Source organism: Hippocampus bargibanti, linkage group LG03 (genome assembly GCF_051943395.1).
Source record: "Hippocampus bargibanti isolate YZ-2025 linkage group LG03, ASM5194339v1, whole genome shotgun sequence".
In the NCBI taxonomy this organism is placed as follows: domain Eukaryota; kingdom Metazoa; phylum Chordata; class Actinopteri; order Syngnathiformes; family Syngnathidae; genus Hippocampus; species Hippocampus bargibanti.
Window position 1 is genome coordinate 13,837,589 of NC_142736.1, and position 20,763 is coordinate 13,858,351.

At 40.5% G+C, this 20,763-nt stretch overlaps 2 protein-coding genes and 1 pseudogene across 5 annotated transcripts in view; 2 read left to right on the top strand and 1 right to left on the bottom strand.

Moving 5' to 3' along the window:
- Positions 1 to 1,327: 1,327 nt before the first annotated feature.
- Positions 1,328 to 13,072, top strand: LOC148900411 (neuronal acetylcholine receptor subunit alpha-7-like). Of its 3 annotated transcripts, XM_088992083.1 has the most exons (11): positions 1,328 to 1,391; positions 3,922 to 4,061; positions 4,186 to 4,230; positions 4,805 to 4,914; positions 7,830 to 7,909; positions 9,121 to 9,288; positions 9,799 to 9,993; positions 10,588 to 10,674; positions 10,912 to 11,021; positions 12,313 to 12,367; positions 12,446 to 13,072. In XM_088992083.1, the coding sequence occupies exons 1-11, from the start codon at positions 1,337 to 1,339 to the stop codon at positions 12,715 to 12,717; spliced, it is 1,317 nt and encodes a 438-aa protein (XP_088848209.1). In that variant the 5' UTR covers positions 1,328 to 1,336; the 3' UTR covers positions 12,718 to 13,072. The 3 variants fall into 3 exon arrangements, with proteins under 3 accessions (XP_088848209.1, XP_088848206.1, XP_088848208.1); XM_088992080.1 differs by having other exon boundaries at positions 12,313 to 13,072; XM_088992082.1 differs by having other exon boundaries at positions 10,636 to 10,674; positions 12,313 to 13,072.
- LOC148900412 (uncharacterized) lies at positions 5,785 to 6,624 on the bottom strand (annotated as a pseudogene).
- A 6,329-nt stretch (positions 13,073 to 19,401) lies between the features above and the next one.
- The window catches only part of trip4 (thyroid hormone receptor interactor 4), a 77,687-nt gene continuing 76,325 nt past the window's right edge, over positions 19,402 to 20,763 (top strand). Inside the window, exons 1-2 of one of the 2 annotated variants that reach the window (XM_088992078.1) lie at positions 19,460 to 19,618; positions 20,527 to 20,708. In XM_088992078.1, coding sequence (XP_088848204.1) covers positions 19,539 to 19,618; positions 20,527 to 20,708 — 262 coding nt within the window. In that variant the 5' untranslated portion in view covers positions 19,460 to 19,538. Of the gene's footprint in view, positions 19,619 to 20,526; positions 20,709 to 20,763 lie in introns of both variants that reach the window. The other variant, XM_088992079.1, reaches the window with a different exon arrangement.

The following is a 20,763-nucleotide window of genomic DNA, read 5'->3' on the forward strand; positions in this document are numbered from 1 at the left end:
GAAAGGAAGAAGTATAAAAACAAAATACAGGACCTACTGTAAAGGCAGCCACTCTCGCGGTGCCATCTTGAAGTCAAAACAAAAAAACAAAACAATTAAATAACAAGTAATGAGACACAAAACAAAAGACACAGACAGTCATTCAATCTTAAGCACTTTTTGCACCCTCTTTGTTGCATGAAGCAGTTTTAATGAAAGAAGAGAGGATCAAAGTGTCTTTTTCACCAGTGGAACAGGGACGTCATGGTGGAATGTGGAGGTCTGCTACAAGCTAAGTTTTGAAAGCAAACATCAAGCTGCAGCATCCATTGACGAAAAGAGATTGTCTCACATCTCCTGTCCTACGTAAATCCGCTTCAATTCCAAGCCGCGACAGTTCCACGTACGCATCGGCGTTCTGCGCTGATGTTGCTTTCTTCTCATCGCGGGCTCCTCAAGCCACGCTTCCATCCAGCCGCAGGCTGTCCAACAACACCAGCCTTTCCGCTGAACAAAGTGGGGCTGTGAAAATGCTGCCCATTATAGGCGCAAAAAAGCCTTCTAGATATAATATGTGGAGGGGATTAAACATTCTAATGGCTTCCTCAAATTCATAATGGCACCACAGAGGAAACTGTAACTAAAATGTGGACCGCGACAAAAAATGAGTTTGACATCCTTAACATTTATTAGAACAATGATTGTGCTTTGTCATAGTTGTGATCCACATCCAAACAGTCATATTTCAAAGTTTAGAACACTAAAAGGACTAATGACAATGGATTTCTTCAATGCATTCTGAGGGACACTGTAGGGCCTCCTGTTTCTATTCTCCCCTTAGTCTTGTTTTTCTACATTAACGGAACTTGGATTTTTAACTTCCTGACACAACCCTCTGTATTTATCCAGGCTTGGGACCAGTGATCTTTGTGTAAAATACAAATCATTGAAAAGACTGCAAATCTTGTTTTATAGTGAATGGAATGGTAACATCTGTTTTCCATCTCTATTTTGACTTCAAGGTCAAGCGTACTCCGGTTGCATCTGGGTGTTACTCATTTGCCGATTCAAACAACATTCCTCAACTACAAGTCTGTCGTTCATGTTAAAATGCTTTTAATACTTTTATCTGTGTATTTTTTTTCACACAGACAAAAACTAATATGAAACAATATATACTATGAAGGGTATGACTTTCTATATTCAATAACCTTTTCACTACATTTTCAAGCATGCCATGATAACGTTTGTAATCTGGTAGGAGGAGTAATTCTACGAACACACATTTCCACAGATGTTATAAAAAAACACCCCTCCAAGCTCCATAATTCTCCTCCATTTGCTCTTCTGGAACACCATGGACACACATCGTGTGCTGCTTGTTCTGCTGGTGAGTGCATGCACTCTCCAAGGTAAGATTCCATGAAGATTGTTCAACAAACTGTCACAACTAATTCATTGAGATATTTTTTTTATATTTTTTTTCTTGCACTGTCTTTGTTTGTATTTGCTGGGGATGTTAATGTACTATCATGTTGATCTTAAAATAAATAAATAAATGAATAAAGACATAAATACATAAATGAATAAATAAATAAATGTTCCCCCTTAACTGAAGAGAATACAATGGTTTGTAAGATATAGTCAGACAAGTATCCATGTTAAATTTATTATGTTTTTTTTCCTTCATTTTTTAATGTAACAATGTTCCATCCATGTTTGCCATCAATGGAATGGGCAAATCAAACCACAAATATAGAATTAGCCTACATGTCAACTTTTTTTTGACATAGTTGGTTTGGTGAGATATGTTTTTTTTTTCAAATGACATTTTGTTAACTTGGCTCAATAAATTTTATAAAACACTGGTCCAAGTAGCACAGTACTTGTGCGCACTGAACTAGTATTTGTTTAAACAATTTTCATGGTCCTAAGAGTCCATGCATCACTGCAGCGGTCAATACAGTTGGATCTCTGAACACGGACAATCCAAATGTTGTATCGCATTCTATTGGCTTGTTGATTTGAGGAGAAAACAAAACAAAATATAGTGCTGACTGGCAAATCATAGAACAACATTAGGCTTCTTAATATACATGTAAGTGTAATTTTCAGTGGTGTTCAATTGCAATATTACACAAATTAGGGTAACAAATGTTGGTGATTATAACCAAGGAAAAGGATAAAATACTGTTGTACAAATGCAATATCTGATGTTCCTTTCAAAATATTTTTACACCACACAAACAACAACCCTAACATTTTGGATTACAACTCTCTGCCTTAATGTGTGAATCCACCGGTATCTTTTAATAGGGCTTTGTACATCTCATGATCCTGAGCCACAATGTTGTGCCAATGTACTTTCTCCACAGTGTGTTGTATACTGACTAAACTGACTAAAACTGGCATAATGAAAAAATGTGCCGGTACACTCACAAATCTTTGCACTGTAACACGTGTTGATGTCCTCAATAGGCTTATTTATTCATTCTTGTTTACCCAGCAAAGTCCAGATTCAACATCAAATAAATAATGACCCAAAAAGTCTTTCTATCCATCCATCCATCCATCCATCCATTTTCTGTACCGCTTATTCCTCATTAGGGTTGCGGGGGGTGCTGGAGCCAATCCCAGTTGTCTTCGGGCACGAGGTGGGGGACACCCTGCATTGGTTGCCAGCCAATCGCAGGGCACCCAAAGACATACAACAGTCACTCTCACACTCACACCTAATGAACCAAAAAGTCTTTCTATGTCAAACAAAATGGTAATCCTACTTCACGAATGACTCAGCTGCAATGATGCATTGTAGGAAATATTTAACAAAATATGGTGATATGTACAGATAGTTAGCATACTGTAAAAAAGTAGTCCGTTTAAATGAAGTGGTGCAGGGAGATGCATTCAGAGAAGTAGTTCCACCTCAAAATCTGGCCCAGTTGGTCAGTTACAAATCCTCCATTGCAGCGCCACTGTTATGTCTGTTTGGTTATATTTGACTTTGTTTCCTCATGTTCCCCTTTTGTTGACACCTTTTCTCGTCATCAGTGCTGTTTGTGCTTACCCAATCGGCTCCCTCAACATGTTCTGTCTTGTGCAGGTGTTAGTGTTTTACAGTGTAGTCCTGCTTCCATTTTTGTTCAATAAATTTTGGTCAATCCATCCTGCCCCTCCTTGGTTTAGCCTACTTTTTGCGGCCCTTCAAGCCTCCAGCGCTTCAGATGTTGTGCAACGTCCAACCTCCTCATCGTCACCTATTTCCCTATCCAACCCTGCAAAGACATGTGTGGCAGGATCATGTATCACTCTGTCCCCAGGTGTGAGTGTGAGTGTGAGTGTGGACAGTTGTTCGGGAAGTACCCCACCTACTGCCCAAAGACAGCTCGGATGGGCCCCAGCACGCCCTAGTGAGGTGAAAACGGAATCGAAAATGGACAAATGGAAAAAAATAAAAGGGTAAACAAGGCATATGGGAATCATCAAGACTAAATGAATAGGAGTTCAAAGGTCTCCACACAAGGTAATGAACCAAAAACAGGAATAGACCCTCACACGGGAACTCGCAGAATAACAAAAGAAGCAATGATGCAACAAAGACTGAAGGGAAGAAAGTGCATTCCGATTGGTAAACACAAAGGAGCAGAATGATGAAAAGTTGAAAACAGGTGGAAACGAGGAAGACAAAACCATACGGGAACACAAGGGAAAATCATGGAACAAAATCAAATGTCATCTAATCTCAACAGAATCATTACAGGCTGTAGGAAGTGTCCGGATTGTTTCACACCAATCATGGTTGCTTGTGAAATAACTTATTTTTTAAAGCATCTTTAAAAATACAGATTTACAAATTGCTTTGTCCAACAGAAATGGATGGAAATAACAAATACTGATCATGGCTACTGAAATTGTTTAATTATATACTATGTATGTATTTAGTTTCTATCCAAGGGCCAAGTGAATCCAGACTGTTTGAAGATCTGTTACGTCAATACAGTAGACTGGAGAGACCAGTCTACAATGAGTCTGAGACTCTTAATGTTGACGTCGGCATCATCCTGAGGCAGATCATGGATGTGGTGTGTCCCTTATTATTTTATTGCTGTCGAAAAGCTACAAGACTAGCCATTAAATAAAATAATTACTCAATCTTAACTATCAATCTTCGGTGCCAAAAACATTTTTTTCTTTTTCGTTTCACAGGACGAGAAGAGCCAGGTGTTGACAACAAATATTTGGCTACAAATGGTAAGGTTTTAAAGTCCAAATACTATAAATTAACAATGTCAAATATATGTTCAGTTTGATTTAAAATCAGAAATGTAAAACATTTGAAATGTTTCTTCACGAGTATGTTTCCATTGACCCATATCCACTTTAAATGACGCACCCTGAATGAGGAATTTACCACTTTGTAAATCTTGGACCTTATATGAAGACTAGTTTCTGTTTTTAGTGCTAAATTGTTATTTTTTCCAGTGAGGTGGTTCAACCTTAACTTGACTCCCTCTGAAATTAAGAACTCTACATATTTTGTCCAAGAATTACAGATTTTTTTCATGCACTGACTTCACATTTGCAGCCAAGTCATGTTTGTCTCAGGGAGGAGACGACTGACACAAACTCAGTTTTCTGTACTGTATAAGAATCCTGCAGGCCAGCAGTTTGTAGCTATGTGTCTGGAGAATTTATGACTGAATTTATTGTACACATCTGTGGGTTAACTTAGTTCTTCAATAACCTGCTTTCTCTCATGGCACCCCATGTGTATGTGAATTGTGAAAAAATATATATGTATATATCCTACTTCTTTGCTTGACAGTCTTGGCATGACTATAAATTACAATGGAATGCAGCTCAATATGATGGCTTGGACACTTTACGAATTCCTGATGATCTCCTCTGGAAGCCTGATATTCTACTTTATAACAGGTACAATGTGGAGTGTGGATGTGAATGCAGCATGACAAATGTTGGTGTAAAGACCACTTTACCAATTATATTATGTGCGATAGTAGCAGTGCTGCTGCTGTTATTGTTGTTTACATATGCCAACGTAGAAACATGGGAACTTGGACAATCAGTCTACGAGTGCTTTGTGGACTTGGAGAAGACATTTGACCGTGTCCCTCTGGGAGTTCTGTGGTGGGTGCTTCGGTCCCTATACTGCCGATGTCAGAGTTTGGTTTAAATTGCCGGCAGTAAGTCTGAATGGTTTCCAGTGAGATTTGGACTCCGCCAAGGCTCTCCTTTGTCGCCGATTCATAACCTTTATGGACAAAACTTGTAGCTTCAGAAGCATTAAGGGGGTCCATTTGTGTTGCCTCAGTAAGCTTTTTTTGCGGATAATGTGGCGTTGACTCCTTCAAGCAGGGATTTCCAACTGTCACAGTTCCTCGTCTCACCACCCATTGGGTGGTGTCCGTCCCCACATTTTTAGCTCGGGTCCTCTACCAGAGGCCAGGTAGCTTGAGGGTTCTGCGCAGTATCCGTGCTGTTTCCAGCACTGTGCTTTTCTGGAGCGACATATCCACTGTTGTTCTCAGGATCTGTTGCAACCACACGTCTCGTTTGGGGGTCACTGCCCCGAGTGCTCTGACCACCACAGGCACGACAGTCACCTTTACCTTCCAGGCTCTCTCCAGCTCCTCTCTGAGCCATCAGTATTTCTCGAGTTTCTCATGTTCCTTCTTTCTGATGTTTCCATCACTCAGGACCGCTACATCCACGACAACGGCTTTCCTCTGCCCATTATCTATGACCACAATTCTGGTTGGTTAGCCATTACCATCTTGCCAGTCTTTATCGGGAAGTCCCACAGAATCTTTGCTGGGTGCTCTCCCACCATGGGAGGTGTTTCCCATTTTGACCTGCAGTTATGTGTTGGATTGTCTCAGGTGCCTGTTTGCACAATATACACCTTGCCTGGTGTGGTGTATCCGTGCCTCTATGGCTCTGGTGCTCAGAGCCTGCTCTTGAGCAGCCAGGATGAGTGACTGTGCTACCCTTTAGGCCAACCCTCTCTAGCCACTGATAGGATTTCTTGAGATCAGCCACTTCAGTTATTGTTCGGTGGTACTTCCCGTGGAGGGGATTTTTCTCCCATAATGGTCCCTCATCCAGCACCTCATCCTCTGTTCCCCATTGTCTGCGACATTCTCTGAGTACATCATCCGTTGGAGCTTTATCTTTGATATATTCATGGAGCTTGGATGTTTCATCCTGGACAGTGGCTCTCACACTCACTAGTCTCCGGCCTCCTTCCTTACGGCTTGTGTACAGTCCCAGGGTGCTGGATTTGGGATGGAACCCTCCATGCATGGTGAGGAGCTTTCGGGTGTTAACATACATGGTCTGTATCTCTTCCTTTGGCCACTGTATTATTCCTGCAGGGTATCTGATCACTGGCAGGGCATAGCTGTTTATTGCCCGAGTCTTGTTCTTGCCATTGAGCTCGCTTCTTAGGACTTGCCTCACCCGCTGGAGGTATTTTGTCTTACCTGCTTTCCTTGTTGCTAGTTCGAGGTTACCATCTGCTTTTGGTATACCGAGGTACTTGTAACTGTTTTCAATGTCTGCTATTGTTCCTTCAGGGAGTGAGACCCCTTCAGTGTGGACTACCTTGCCCCTCTTAGTCATCATCCGACTACATTTCTCCAGCCCGAATGACATCCCGATGTCACTGCTGTAGATCCTGGTTGTGTGGATCAGGGAGTCTATGTCCCTTCTCTCTTAGCATACAGCTTTATGTCATCAATGTAGAGTCGGTGACTGATCGTAGCTCCATTTCTGAGGCGGTATCCACAGCCTGTCTTGGCGATTATTTGGCTGAGGGGGTTCAGTCCAATGCAGAACAGCAGTGGGGAGAGTGTATCACCTTGGTATATGGCACATTTGATGTCAACCAGCAGCTGATGTTTGGCACCTCCGCCGCCTTGATCTTAGCCTCCAACCATCTTTTCCATGGTGGGTAATCAATTTCATGGTTCTCACGGTTGCTCTTATAGCCAAGCATCTCTAGGATCACTGATGCTGAAGCGTATATCAGCTCATCGGTTTCCGTGATCGTTCCGGTCGGGCTCGCCCTCAGTGCTGCATTAACAGTTTCCATGCGACTCTCAGGTGGTACTTCACATAGCCGTTGTGATCGGTTTCTTGGTTGCCCAGTTTTCATTCTTGCCATGATCTTATCTCTCAGGTCAGTTGCTGCCTTGCTCGGCATTTCATTCATTGGGGCTGGCATCCCAATCTCATCATGTGCATTCATTGAGGCTTGCCTCCCAATCTCTGGTCTAACCTCTTCCTCTGATCTGGCAGCCTGGGGCCCTTCACCTTGGAATTTGTGTATTTCCTCATCAGTCTCATGTTGTGATAGCAATTGCCGTTTGTGGGTATCGGAACACGTTGATGATGAATGACGCGTTGATACTGAACCTGTACTGAACCTGTACTGAACCTTACTGAACTACTGATACTGAAGCTTACAGTTTTTCCACCTGTTTTCGAAAGTAGGACCCCCTAGCACACCAGCCAGACTGAGCTCATCAAACACAACTTATTGTTACTTATTAAGTCAAGGGGAACGGATTTGTACAGTGTTACAGCACTTCACTTTTAAAAACTTGACTTTTAAAAAAATGTTTTAATTGCTGCCTTGGTGCCCTCATAATTCCATTTAATTGCAGAGTGTTGGCATTTTACATCGGTATTATTCAAATATTCAGTCTGTTGCATGCTCACTCACTGGCTCTTTTGCATGATCAGTGTTTCCCAGGTCCAGTCAAACATGGCTTTGATAGGAGTGTCAAGATGCCTAACAAGTAACACTTTTTTTCTGTCATCCACAGTGCTGACCAAAAATTTGATCCCACCTTCACTTCCAAAATTGTGCTTCGCTCCTCTGGCAAATGCTTGCATATCCCTCCAAGTAAGGAAAATTATAGTCCACCCTTGCACTTGCACAAAAGCATTCTTGAAGCATTCATTTTTCCTCATTCAGCCTTCAGTAACTTACGTGTCCAGTTATGTTGGGTCAATTTTTAAGTACATTAGTGTGACAGATGCTGTTGTTGATTATTCCCTTCATTGGGAAACACTTCACATCCACATCACACTTCATGAAAAAGTATGCTCTTGTCCTGTCTTCATGCCCCATTTGAATTAGTTTCAGCACAAATAGGTCTTATTGTGTTTCATCTGCATTGATTGCCTTCGTCTGAAGCAACTTTCTTCTGGACCATCACTTTCTCAATGCTGTGGATTTCTTCAGATTGTCTTTTTTTTATAGAGAAGTCTTTGATTTTGCCTGTCATTACGAAGTCTTTCACACGCTCATTTGTCTTCTTTCATCCATTCAATGCCCCATCGACTTCATGAATAACTATGCAATGGAAAGACATTGTGCTCAGATACATTCTCAGTTTTCTTATACAGTACATGGATTTGAGTTTGAATGTTGCATGCCTCTTCAACGATTACTGGCTGTATTGACCATATTATTATTGCCTCTTAATACATGAACTCTTGATCTTGATTTCCTGCAGGTGAGGTGTGGGTGGGGGGGTCATTACTTCATGTGTGTCACTGCTTTAGAATAGATGAATATGATGTCACCCTATGATGTGTCTCGTAGTGCAAATTTCCCCATTGTGGCACTATTAGAGGCTTTCTGATCTGATCTTCTTCTTTTCCTTTCGGCTTTTCCCTTCAAGGGGTCGATACAGCGAATCAGTGTCGTCCATCTTCAGAGGTTTTATTCACATGTTTGTTTTGGCCAAGCTCTTACGTCGGATGCCCTTCCTTACACAACCCTCTGTATTTATCCGGGCTTGGGACCGGCACAAGAAGACACTGGCTTATGTCCCCTTGTGGCTACAGAACAAGCAACTCTATGAACTTAATAAAGATGAAGATGCGCAGTAAAAGGCTACCAAACAGAAAACGGTCATCGACACAGCAACATTCAAAAGGCAAAACTATACTCACCATTTGAGGACAATTTATCTTGCAGTGAAATTGGCTTCTCATTCCCTACATTACATATGTTGAGGGTGGCATAGTCCTAAAAATCAATATTGTGTGGGTCAGATCTGATCTCATCTTTATTCCTAATTCAAATGTACTGTATTTCTCTGACAGGGATATTTAAGAGCACCTGCCAAATTGATATCCGCTGGTTCCCCTTTGACATCCAGAAATGTGACCTCAAGTTTGGCTCCTGGACTTATGGCGGCTTGTCTTTAGACTTAACACTTATCGAGGCAGACACCAGTGAATATGTTCCCAATGGAGAATGGGACCTCGTTGGTAAGAATAATGTGACATTGTGCATCACATCTATGGATTCTTACTTGGCTCCATATAATCGGGTATCATTGCTAATCTCATCCACAATGGCACTTTTTGTGGAAACCTCAAGTTTAGTCGGCAATATTTATATTTCAGCCAAAGACGGTTTTGTCCTCAGCTTTATTAGATGTGGCACAGTGAAATAAATAGTGAAAATGCCGACTCATTGGAGATGTGTCACCGAGAAAAAAAAAAAATAACTGGATTATCAGGGATTTATTGCTTTTGCTCACCAAAATTCATGTTGACATCTTGATATTTTCTTTCAATAACATCTGAAAATAGAATGATTGCCAACATATTTGGGCTTTGGTTGTGTTTTCCTCTTTCAAAGCACCAAGAGACATACAAATACAGCCAGCTTTCTTAACCGGCTGAATTGATCATCAATGAAAATAGGTACTTTGTTATGTTGTCATACACTTTTCTTTTTTAATACACTCAATTATGTTTCATTTTACCTCATAGTGGTTTCAGGAAAGAAGAATAACCGTATTTATGAGTGCTGCACGGAACCATATCCTGATGTCACCTACACCATAGTGATGCGCAGACGGACTCTCTTCTATGTACTCAATCTGTTCATCCCCTGTATCCTGATCTCCATTCTGACCCTTTTTGTCTTCCTGCTGCCTGCTGACTCAGGGGAAAAGATAACACTGGGTAGAGTTGTTGCCTATAATTTTGTTAAAATTCTGTGTACTCGAAAATTTATATTGGTCGCCTTTTCTTCCCTTCATTCAGAAGTGAATCAAATAACATCCTGATAAAAAGCTTTTCTGTTTATCATACTAGAATTGACCTCCAAATTAAGTAATTGCTTGTAATCCAAGGCTGTTCATGTAAGATTTGTGCCCGCGAGAGTTTTACTTTACACTTTGACTTGTGAAAAAAGCAACAATTGATGCTGACAGTCATTTTTGTCCCCCGCAGCCCAATTTTTCACAATACCCCCGAACCTACATCACTGGATTCAGGCCGAAACATCTTATGGCAATATGTATTTTAAAAATCTCTATACTTTTAGTTAGTCCACACAAGTTTGTTATTTTGACAAATTACTGACAAACCTTAGGTGTGAAAGTGCTGTGTAACGATGCAGTGTTTGCCATTCAACAAACTAGATTTTGGGGTCTCATGAAACTAATGTTTCCTTCAATGACAGCCACACTTCATCCAATCAACATTAAAAATGTTCAGCATTTTTGAATGTGAAGGGTTGGTTTTGAAACACGAACTGAAATTTGGTATTTGCAGGAATCACAGTCCTGCTCTCCCTAATTGTCTTCATGCTACTGCTTGTAGAAATTATGCCGGCGACTTCCGACTCTGCCCCTCTAATAGGTAAGCGGAGAATTGTAGAATCTGTTGTAAGGGCTTTAATAAAACTAAGCAACGAAATGTTATCCAGGTATCAGCAACACTCTTACATATCTGCACTTGAACTATGATTTGTTTGAACCTTGAATCGGAGGAAAGAGGCTCTAGTTTACCCTACACTGATCAGGAAATTTGTATTTTATGTATGATGGATGAATGAAATAATCAATAATATTTTCCACTATCCTTTCACATTTCTAGTTCAGTACTTTGTCATCACCATGGTCATTGTTGCGCTCTCAGTGGTTCTCACTGTTGTGGTCCTACAAGTTCACCATCATGACCCAAATGGAGCAAAGATGCCAAAATGGGTGAGTGTCCAATTTGTTGTGTGAGAGAAACTCATCGGCACCATTAATGTTTGTTTATCTTATCCTGGTTGTTCTTGTTGAATTAAATGCAAATCCTTAAAAGTGTACTGTATTGGACACTGTACACTTTTGGTAAGACAACACGGTAACAGTGTTCACCAGGGTGAAATATATATATATATATATATATATATATATATATATATATATATATATATATATATATATATATATATATATATATATATATATATATATATATATATATATACAGTAAAGTCTCGTTATATCGATATTCTCGGGAGTCGGAAAAAATATCGATATAACCGGACTATCGATATATCCGATCCTGCGGCATGTAAATTTTCTCCTTGCATTCATAGAAATAGTATTGTAATAAGCAGTACTATCGATATAACCGATATCGATATAACGAGACTTTACTGTATATGTATATATGTGTGTGTGTATATATATGTGTGAGGGTGAGAGAGAGAGAGAGAGAGAGAGAGAGAGATGAGATGAGAGAGAGAGATGAGTGAGAGGCTACGCTGTGGGACTCTGGAATGGTGTGATGTGACAACAAATGGCATTAAATGTTGGTCAACATACAATTACACTCAAGTCGCATGATTGATATACTCAGTAACACAACATAGTGGTTTACTGAGTGGAAATATGCTTGGTTTGCAAATATGCTTGAACTTATACTGTCATCCAACTTATTTAGCACAATTTAAAATGGAGCAAGTGGGAAATGAAGCTAGAAGGGCTTGTCCAAGATTCCACTCCCATTCACAGAAACATATAAAATGAAAAGTCTCTAGATGAACAGTGCAAGCGAAGAGAAAAAGAAATAAATCTAAACAAAAAACAGCCATTACAACAAGCACATAAATGTAGGCTTGAATTTTAATTACAATGACAATTTATTCACAATTATGGCGCCTCAGTGGTTCACTGGTTGGCGCGTCTGCCTCACAATGCAGAGGTGCAGGGTTTGATGTCAACTCCGGCCTTCCCATTTGGAGTTTGCATGTTCTCCCCGTGCTTGCCTGGGTTTTTTCTCTGTCCTTCGCTTTCCTCACACATTCCAAAAACATGCATGGCAGGATTGGCAACCAGTTCAGGGTGTCTCCTGCCTCCTGCTCAAAGACTCCAGCATGCCCTGCAACCCGTGTGAGGATAAGTTACTGAAGGAAATGCTTAGTTATTTGGTGATAACTCAACAATTGATTTCATCCGAACAACATTAATGAGTCATTGTACTTTTTCTTGCTTGATTCCAAAGATCCGTGTGGCCCTCATTGAAAAGTGTGCCAGGTTTCTGCGCATGAAGTGTCCAGGTGAGGACAAGACACAGAGCAATCCAACCAGCATGGATGTCAAAGCTAAAACGCAAAGTGTTCATTCTGCCTCACCAGAGTTTGGTGTGGTTAAACAAGCTGGTGAGGGTGAGCTTCTCCTCACCAAATATACGAGCCCTACAGTCAGCACCAGCGAATCAGAGATCGCCAACATCCTTGATGAAGTGCGCTATATTGCTACACGTTTCCGTAAAGAGCAACAGGGGCAGACCATTCTCAGTGATTGGAAATTTGCTGCTGCTGTTATCGATCGTCTTTGTTTTGTGATTTTCTTGACATTCATTGTCCTGAGCACCTTTGGGATTCTTATGTTAAAGCCAAACGAGTGAGGCTGTTTCCAATGTGCTCTCTTGAGAATGGCTTTCAAATATAAATATCACATTGAACGCAAAAATTCACATCATTTCTTTTAATTTTTTTAAAGCATGTAATCATTGAGAAACAGTCTCTACTAGTGTATATGAGTCTCATTGTTCACTACATATACTGTTTGTTAGTCACCCATATCCCGCCAGAGTATGGCGAATATGCAGTACCTTGAAAAAGGATTCACCCCTTGAATTTTTCGCATTTTTTGTGACATTACAACCTTTATCAAAACATTATTTGATGGATCTGCACAAATGAATGTGCCCGTTTTATCATAATCCTTGTTAAAATAAAATAAATTCGCAGAAGACTAAATTCTCACTTGGATTATTTAATCATGCCAAGAAGGTTGATGAGTAGAAGTCGGTCCGCCGCACATGTGTAGGTCCAAACTAAAACATGTTCTTACTTAGTCTTTGGCCACACGCATTTACGAAAGTAGCAAATCTTAACACATGAATGCATCTGTCTCAAATCTTATTGACACTAATTGAATAGCGTCAACAGTACTCTGAACGCTAATCCGTTCCCATTCGACCTCTATAGTATTAAAAGCACGCATTGTACTGTGTGAAAAAGGTGTTGGGCAATGAAAGCGGCATTTCCAGATCTAAAACCATTGTACTCAATCGGAAAAAGGTGAAGTACTCTCTCTGAGTCAAAGATAAGATCCTGCCTGCCAAATGTGAGGAGGTTTGAGTATCTTGCAGGTAGGTTGGTGATGCAGACTTCGCACTGGTCTTTAGAGGTGGAAAACTGTCACGTTCCGAACGAGACAGAAAGCAGCTGACTCGCCGGAACGAAGTGGAATGTTTGGATCCCAAAGCAGGCGACAGAGACAGACGATCATTGCAGGATGTTTATTAACGAAACAAAAGGCCCAGGTCCAAAAACAAGTGGACCAGGGAATAAAAAATGAAGAACACTAAAACACGACAAGTAGGAAGGCAACGGGAAAATCGACCCGCCGACTAAATAAATAAATAAATAATACAATAATAATAATAATAATAATAATAATAATAATAATAATAATAATAATAATAATAAAATTTAATTTATAACTGCCTTTCAAAACTCTCAAAGACACTTTACTGTTGGGGTTGTTGCCTTTTGCACCGTCCTGTGTGTGTTCCTTTTCACCGTTGGCGTAGTGCGCGGGTCGGTGTTCCCCTTGCCCCCCTACTCGCACTTCGGTGTCCGTTATTTTATATTTCTCCTGGTCCTCATGTTTGGACCAGTGCTTTGTGTTGTTTATTAAACTGGCCGCATGGATCTATCTGTCTCTGTCGATTGCTTTGGGATCAAGATGTTCATTTCGTTCCGACAAGACAGCTGCTCTGCTTCGTTCGGAATGAGACAGTAAGTGGTTAATGGGCTTTCACTTGTACAGTGCGTTTCTACCTTAGGTATTCTAAGTTGAGGCATTTTGGCTAATTGTATACTTTTCATTAGTCTTGCAAAATTTTCTTTTGGGAAATCAGAGTATCTGTGACAGGCCATTTTAGAAAGTGGTGGCTGAATATCCCACCGACTCAAAGCATTACGCATTAAAGGGCAACCGACGTCACTTTTTTGTTTTTTAACTGACATCAGAAAAACGTTTTATAGCATCTAAAATACCCAAAACACACAGTATGATATTTTTAGTCGAATGCAAAGCACCAATAAAAATGACTTAAAGTGTCCAAAATCTGCAAAAAATTGAGCTGCGAATTGGGCATTTTCAGAAAGTCCCGCCCCCAGTTCGTGATGTCACGCCAAGACGTCTTGCATTGCAGGAGAATAAAAACAATGGCTTCAGATTCGGATAAAATGCTTTCTTGTTACACATCCAGTTATGAATATGATTCAAATAGTTCTGAAGAGGAAAGCATACATGTTTGCAATCGATCAAAGAATTTATTCCGTGTCATTTTGAGGCAAACGGGCGGGGGAATGTCTCACCCAAAAAGAGGCAAGAAAAATGGCCACCGAGCTGTGAGGAATGAATCAGCCCGTTTCCACAGGCTGATACATTCCTTCCATGGAGCTTGACTCCCTCTGCTGGCGGCTTTTGGATGTAACACAAGGGTTTCAAAAAAACATGAAAATACATTCACTGTGGGCCTAATTTAATCCAAATAGATTAGCTAAAACTGTCATGGACAAAGAGAATGAAAAAAATGATCATGATTTTAGACAAGTATTAAAGGACAACCGACGTCACTTTTTTGTTTTTTAACTGACACCGGAAAAACGTTTTATAGCATCTAAAATACCCAAAACACACAGTATGATATTTTTTGTCAAATGCAAAACACCAATAAAAATGATTTAAAGTTTCCAAAATGTGCAAAAAAATTGAGCTGCGAATTGGGCATTTTCAGAAAGTCCCGCCCCCAGTTCGTGACATCACGCCAAGACGTCTTGCATTGCTGGAGAATAAAAACAATGGCTTCAGATTCGGATAATATGCTTTCTTGTTACACATCCAGTTATGAATATGATTCAAATAGTGCCATTTTGAGGCAACATTGGGGGAAAATCTCTCACCCAAAAAAAGAGGCACAAAATGGCGACCTCCAGTGGCCACATCCGCTTCCACAGGCTGATAAATTCCTTATATGGTGCTTAGACGCCCTCTTCTGGCCTTCTGGCGGCTTTTGGGTGCAACACGAGGTCCCCAGTCCAAACAAGTACAGCAAAATACATTGACGAGATGGAAGGACCGCTACGTGTCTTTTTTACGGTAAAGGGCGGTCCTTTTCTGACGTCATGTGAGGACTCATCACCAACTCAAAAACAAGACATCCTGAATGTTCAGCGCGAGTCTTAAAACGTAAAATATAGCTATATGTGGTGGAATCTTATTAAAATATGCCCAGTAGAAGTCATTTGAAGCCATTTTACAAATTATGGACACAACTTGTCCGGAGACGTCGGTTGTCCTTTTAGGTTTGGCCACAGATGTCAGTACAATCTTTTCTGGATTACGATATTGTGTTGGGGGCGGCCCGGTAGTCGAGTGGTTAGCACACCGGCTTCACAGTGCAGAGGTCGCCGGTTCGCGTCCGGGTCCGGCCTCCCTGTGTGGAGTTTGCATGACTCCCTGGACCCGCATGGGTTTTCTCCGGGTCCTCCGGTTTCCTCCCACACTCCAAAAACATGCATGGCAGGCAGATTGACCACTCAAAATTGTCCCTAGGTGTGAGTGTGAGAGTGACTGTTGTACGTGTTTGTGTGCCCTGCGATTGGCTGGCAACCAATTCAGGGTGTCCCCAGCCTTGTGCCCGAAGACAGCTGAGATAGGCTCCAGCAACCCCGCGACCCTAATGAGGAATAAGCGGTACGGAAAATGAGATGAGATAAGATATTGTGATGGATTCCTCATGTATCTGAGGTTTGAGGACAGCTCTACACTCACAATCTGATTGAAAGATGTGTTGACTGAAGATTTCAAGCTGTGTCGATAATTTGTCTCACTGGAGCATTTTATAATATGGATGATGCTGATCAGGGGAATGGGGGTTTGAATATTCTAGGCCAGCTGTCGATAAAAAGATGGAATTGATGGGAAGAGCCCAATGTGATCGCCAATCACTGCCAAACAATACAGAGTAGTCACTCAAGGAGTGCACTTGCAACCACAATTTTTTGGTTTTATTTTTTTACTGAGTTGCACAGGTATATATTCTCATATTTCCTTTAAAAAACACCAGAGGACTTCAGTAGACCAAAATTCACTACTTTCATGAAATTGCTTCATTTTGATAGGACAAGTCAAAATTTGAACAGGAAGGTATTTTGATGTTTTGATGAGAACTGTAAATAAAGCAGCAAAAGGTTTTGGTACGACATTCAATGACAAAACATTCTTTCTACCTCAAAGAAAGGACACATTCTGTCCATCCTCTCACCTGCACAAAAGCATGTTTCACCCTATCCGCATTGAGTGAGTGATTATTTCCACCATGTATGTTTTTAAGTGTGTGCATGCAGTAACAAACCACATTATATTATTTTTATTGCCATTCACTCTTCATACTAAACTCCAAAGGTCATTGGATAACCTCTTGCTACAAAGTTGCTCCCTTCAAATATCCCACTGCTATATTTATCCAAGAAAATACATCCTTTTTTGTTTTTTTTTTCTCATAACTGTGTGTCTCCATGTTTTTTTACCGATTCCCAACATTAATTTCCTTGTCAATGATCTTAAAGAGCACCTGCAATATCGATCTCCGCTGGTTCCTCTTCAACAGCCAAAAATGACCTCATGTTTGGCTCCTAGACTTAAGTGTGTGATCTTTGGATTTAACCGTGAGAGAGGCAGACATTTGTGAAAATCTTCCTCATGGAGACTGGGAACTTGTTTGTGAGAATCATTTGATGTTGTGCGTCACAAAAACAGATTTTAACATATTTTATATAGATCTACTGGTGAGTGAAAAGGGCAGAGAAGAAGTCCCCGAATTGAGATTTGAGATACTTTCAGAAGATGTGGTTCTTACATCTAATTTAAGAAACATTTTCTGTAGTTCGGAAACATGCCCTCAGTTTTGTCAAGTGTCATGGGTTCATTTTTATGTTAAAAAAACATCACAATTTCCTGTGTGAGGTTATTGTGTCGGTTAGCAATGAACAGTGTTATTCGAGTGAATTCGAAAATATAATGTTACAAATGACTAATTGATGAATCATTACATACCTTTTTTCTTAATCAGTCTCTTCCTTCTGTATTACAGTGATAAAATAAAAAAAGTTGCTTTCTACTACCCAGATGTTTTTATTGGAGCATAAAACTATTATGTGATTGTTATGGAAGAAACAAGTTGCCGGAAAGAAGAGGAAATGTCCACAATAAATTTTGATTCATTCACAAACATTTGTACATTGCAGCATAAAACTCCACGCTTGGCTTTCTTGCCACAGGTAAATATACAAAATTGAAGTAAAGAACATTTTCCAGACCGTTTTATCCTCACTAGGGTCGCGAGGGGTGCTGGAGCCTATCCCAGACGTCTTCGGGCACGAGGCTGCTGACACCAAGAATTGGTTGCCAGCCAATCACAGGGCACACAAAGACAAACAACCAGTCACTCTGACACCCAGGGACAATTTAGAGTGTTTAATCAGTCTGCCATGCGTGTTTTTAAAATATGGGACCCGGATAAAACCCACATGGGGTGAAAAGACAATGCAAACTCCACACAGTGAGGCCGGTCCGGGTCTTGAACTCACAACCTTTACACTGTGAAGTCAGCACTACTGGGCCGCTTGTAAAATACTGTAAATATTATTGTAAAATATAAAATTAATGGTAATTGCTGTATTTTTAGAACTACACTTAAATTGTTTCTGGTGTCCCTATACAGTGAGACCTCAGCTTACGAACACCTTACTTTACGAACTTTTCGGTTTACAAACGTCAAATTTACGAAAATTAAACCTTGAAATACGCACTACTTTTCGCGATACAAACCCACCACGGCTGGCGGAGTGACCTTCGGATCTGGCGGAGTGATCTTCGGATCATCGGCGGAAGCACACGACCGAACAGCGCTCCAGCCGACGTACCTTTCCACACCCCCTATCTCTGAATTCACACGTCGATCGCCTCCGAGGAGCTTTTTGCAGATAAGTTTACTATTAGGAAATGAATGCAAGATGATACCCTAATAATCACCGTCGAAGAGAAGAAGGAGATCATTAAGAAACACAAACGAGGTGTGCGTTTGTGGCGTCACATGTGCACACCGCGGCTGTCATGTGAATCTCAGCCTGACACATCTCTCACGCTGTGTGTCACTTCCCTGAGAGTGACTTTCTACAACCATTCTCCAAATAAAGAGCCCGGTACCGTTCACCATTGCTACCATCCTTCGCCTCAAAGCTTTACACAAAGGCGTTATTTAGTTGATGCTTTCACGTTACTAATGACACCGAAATTGTCACGTGCGAGTTGACAGATGGGGCGGGGCCGCCGCTCCCGACCTCCGCCAGCCGTAGAAGACACTAAACAAAATTACAGAAACATGAACGAGGTGTGCGTGTTGATCCCCTAATCACCGATACTGGGACATTTCAACGAGTCGGTGTCACCTCACCAGTGACATGATTACGACGCCTTTCGCCTCGCTGTGTCTTGTGCTGGCAAGTACAAAACTTTGCTTTGCCCGAGGTGATTGTTAGCCGCGATTGTTTGTTGCTTTCGTGGATCGCGAGTGTGCCATTTTATTTTGCCTAGCTTGACAGGCTTGTTGTAATAAAATCTCTGCCAGCACCTATGGGACTACGAGATAATCCGTTCCCAGGTCTCCATAAAATATACGTTTCAACTAAATAAGCCTTAAAACTACACACAACATACCTTATTCTATGTATAATAAATGTGCTATTGTATTGTAATGAAAGAAATACACTGCATTGTATAATAAAGTCACTTTATTTACATTTGTGATGGTCGTTGATGGCTCTTAATTGACACCTGTTGCTTTCTGACTTGTAAGATCTTACGAAACTGAGGCATCACACTATCATTCATCATGTTGATGATTCTCATAGCCTTTTCTGGATGGAACTGTTCAATAAAAGCCTGCACATTAACTCCTGGATGGTACACGCGTGGTACACTCAAATCAAGAGGTCAAGTTTTGTTTTCGTTTTGCGGAACTTTGATGCAGTCGTACACTTTTTCTTCAGGAAGGTATTTCGTGCTGCACCGTTCAGCCGATTTGAAACATATCCATGATACCGGGTTGGTTGTTTTGACGATCAATTTTTTGACTGGCGTGGTGTCATGGCAGACTTTTTGTTGCAGTGGTGTTTGGAGCAATTGCAGAGCGAGTTTGGTCTGGAGGCATCTGAAGATATTGTCAAGTAAGACATTTTTGACATGACAGCGACTCCGTTTGTTTGTCAAGCTAGCTTGGCAGATGAATGTGATAAAATTAAAACTACAAAAAAATAATGTATTTTCTGACAAAGTCCTTTTTATGAAAGCTCATCGTGAGCAAGCAGTCTTAGTTTACGAGATTTAAAACGTAATTTCTCCTCTTCCACAAGCAACTTGCCTCCTTCAATCGTTTAATGAGTTGAACTCTGTTTATAAATCATTTATTTCGTTTAAAGTTAGAAATAATAATCCACTGAAGGATAGTTCTGTAGGTGGTGATCGCCAGATAATGTTGATCATGTGTATTTGGCTTGTTTGGTGATTATTTATTTATGCACTGTGTTTGAACACGTAAGGATGCCTTTCAAAATAAAAGTCACTATTGACAACAAATAAGACAACAGAATACATGTACATATATTAAAAAAAATTACCGGTGGGTTTTGGGGAGGAATTTAAAGTTAAGGAGTATTTAAATTAATGTTTGAACTTAAAAAGGCATTTATGTTGACAAGAACATTACGCTAATTATGATGTTAATTTAGGCAATTGTGACATTGTCCTATATAGTGAAGATCATGCATACACAATTCAATTTGATCTCAAATGGGCAATCTAAATCTTAAAATATTGTAGCTTATTGACTGCCCTATTATAAACTGGAAGCTTGAAATTGAATATGGAAAACTGAATTGTGCATTTCTATGGAAAGAATCAAATATTGTCAAACCATAATTGAGGCAAGAAATAGGAATTCCATACATTAAATGCAAGCATCCATGACAAAGATGGGTGATAGTCAAGTATGATGTTGGTGTATGTTGCACATGTAACACATTTGACAAAGTTGACTTGAAACTGTTACATGAACTTACACCATCCTGTTGTTTAGATACATCATATCCATTGAAAAAGCTGAGGAGATCGAGGAGTATGTGGGTGATCTTCTCCAAGGCGCAGATGGGAAGAAAGGAAAATTCATTGAGGAGTTGCTCTTCAGGTGGAAAAAGACTAAGAGACATGCTGGAGACACAGCAGGTCTTTTCCTTCTTACAGAGTCAAAGTCGACAACAGGTGGGCAGGCATTATTTTGAACACGAGTGAAGAATCTCTGAAATTAGCATTTTAC